The following is a 619-nucleotide window of genomic DNA, read 5'->3' on the forward strand; positions in this document are numbered from 1 at the left end:
CACGAATTCACGGTCATAACTCATTCCTAAATCACTTTCCTGCATTAAAAGTTCCTCCAAGTACACTCATCATATATTCAACTACCGAGTTCTCTAAGAGTTTGCAAACGCAAGTAGAAACACAAAGTTTACAGATAAAAAATTCCCAAGTTTATGCAGTCTCTTAAGATGCAGGTCACATTTATTTTAAGAATTTGTTATGTTTTTCGTCCACCACCAATTTCGCTCACCCCACCTCCCCGGAAAAGAGTTGCCAGTTAGCCAATTGAGGAAAAGCCAATCACTCGGCCGACCCCCATCGTTGCCTCTCAGTCGCAGACGCCGCGGGGAACAAGGTGGTACAAGGGGTAGGACGTGGAACTCACGAGATGTGGCACGCCTTGAGGAAGGTCCTGTTCCTGTCCCTGGTGGCTGGGGGCGCTCTCGCCTACGACGTCCTCTATCAAAGGATGCTTCAGGGGAAAGGAGTGACGGTAGAAGGGACTTACCAAACGTATATTCTCAGCTGGTCGAGGTAGGCCCCTCCGCCGGGGAATTCGACAGGTGGAGAAGCAGGTGTAAGGTGGTTCGCCGTCGCAAAGGGACTGTTAAAATTGCCTCTTAAAATAAAGGGCCTTAA

At 48.6% G+C, this 619-nt stretch overlaps 1 protein-coding gene across 1 annotated transcript in view; it reads left to right on the top strand.

Moving 5' to 3' along the window:
• Positions 1 to 365: 365 nt before the first annotated feature.
• Positions 366 to 619, top strand: part of LOC119588403 — a gene marked incomplete at its 3' end in the record, with an annotated part of 4343 nt that continues 4089 nt past the window's right edge. Inside the window, 1 exon segment of the mRNA XM_037937082.1 lies at positions 366 to 514. Coding sequence (XP_037793010.1) covers positions 369 to 514 — 146 coding nt within the window. The 5' untranslated portion in view covers positions 366 to 368.

This window comes from Penaeus monodon, chromosome 23, assembly GCF_015228065.2.
Source record: "Penaeus monodon isolate SGIC_2016 chromosome 23, NSTDA_Pmon_1, whole genome shotgun sequence".
Classification (NCBI taxonomy): Eukaryota; Metazoa; Arthropoda; class Malacostraca; order Decapoda; family Penaeidae; genus Penaeus; species Penaeus monodon.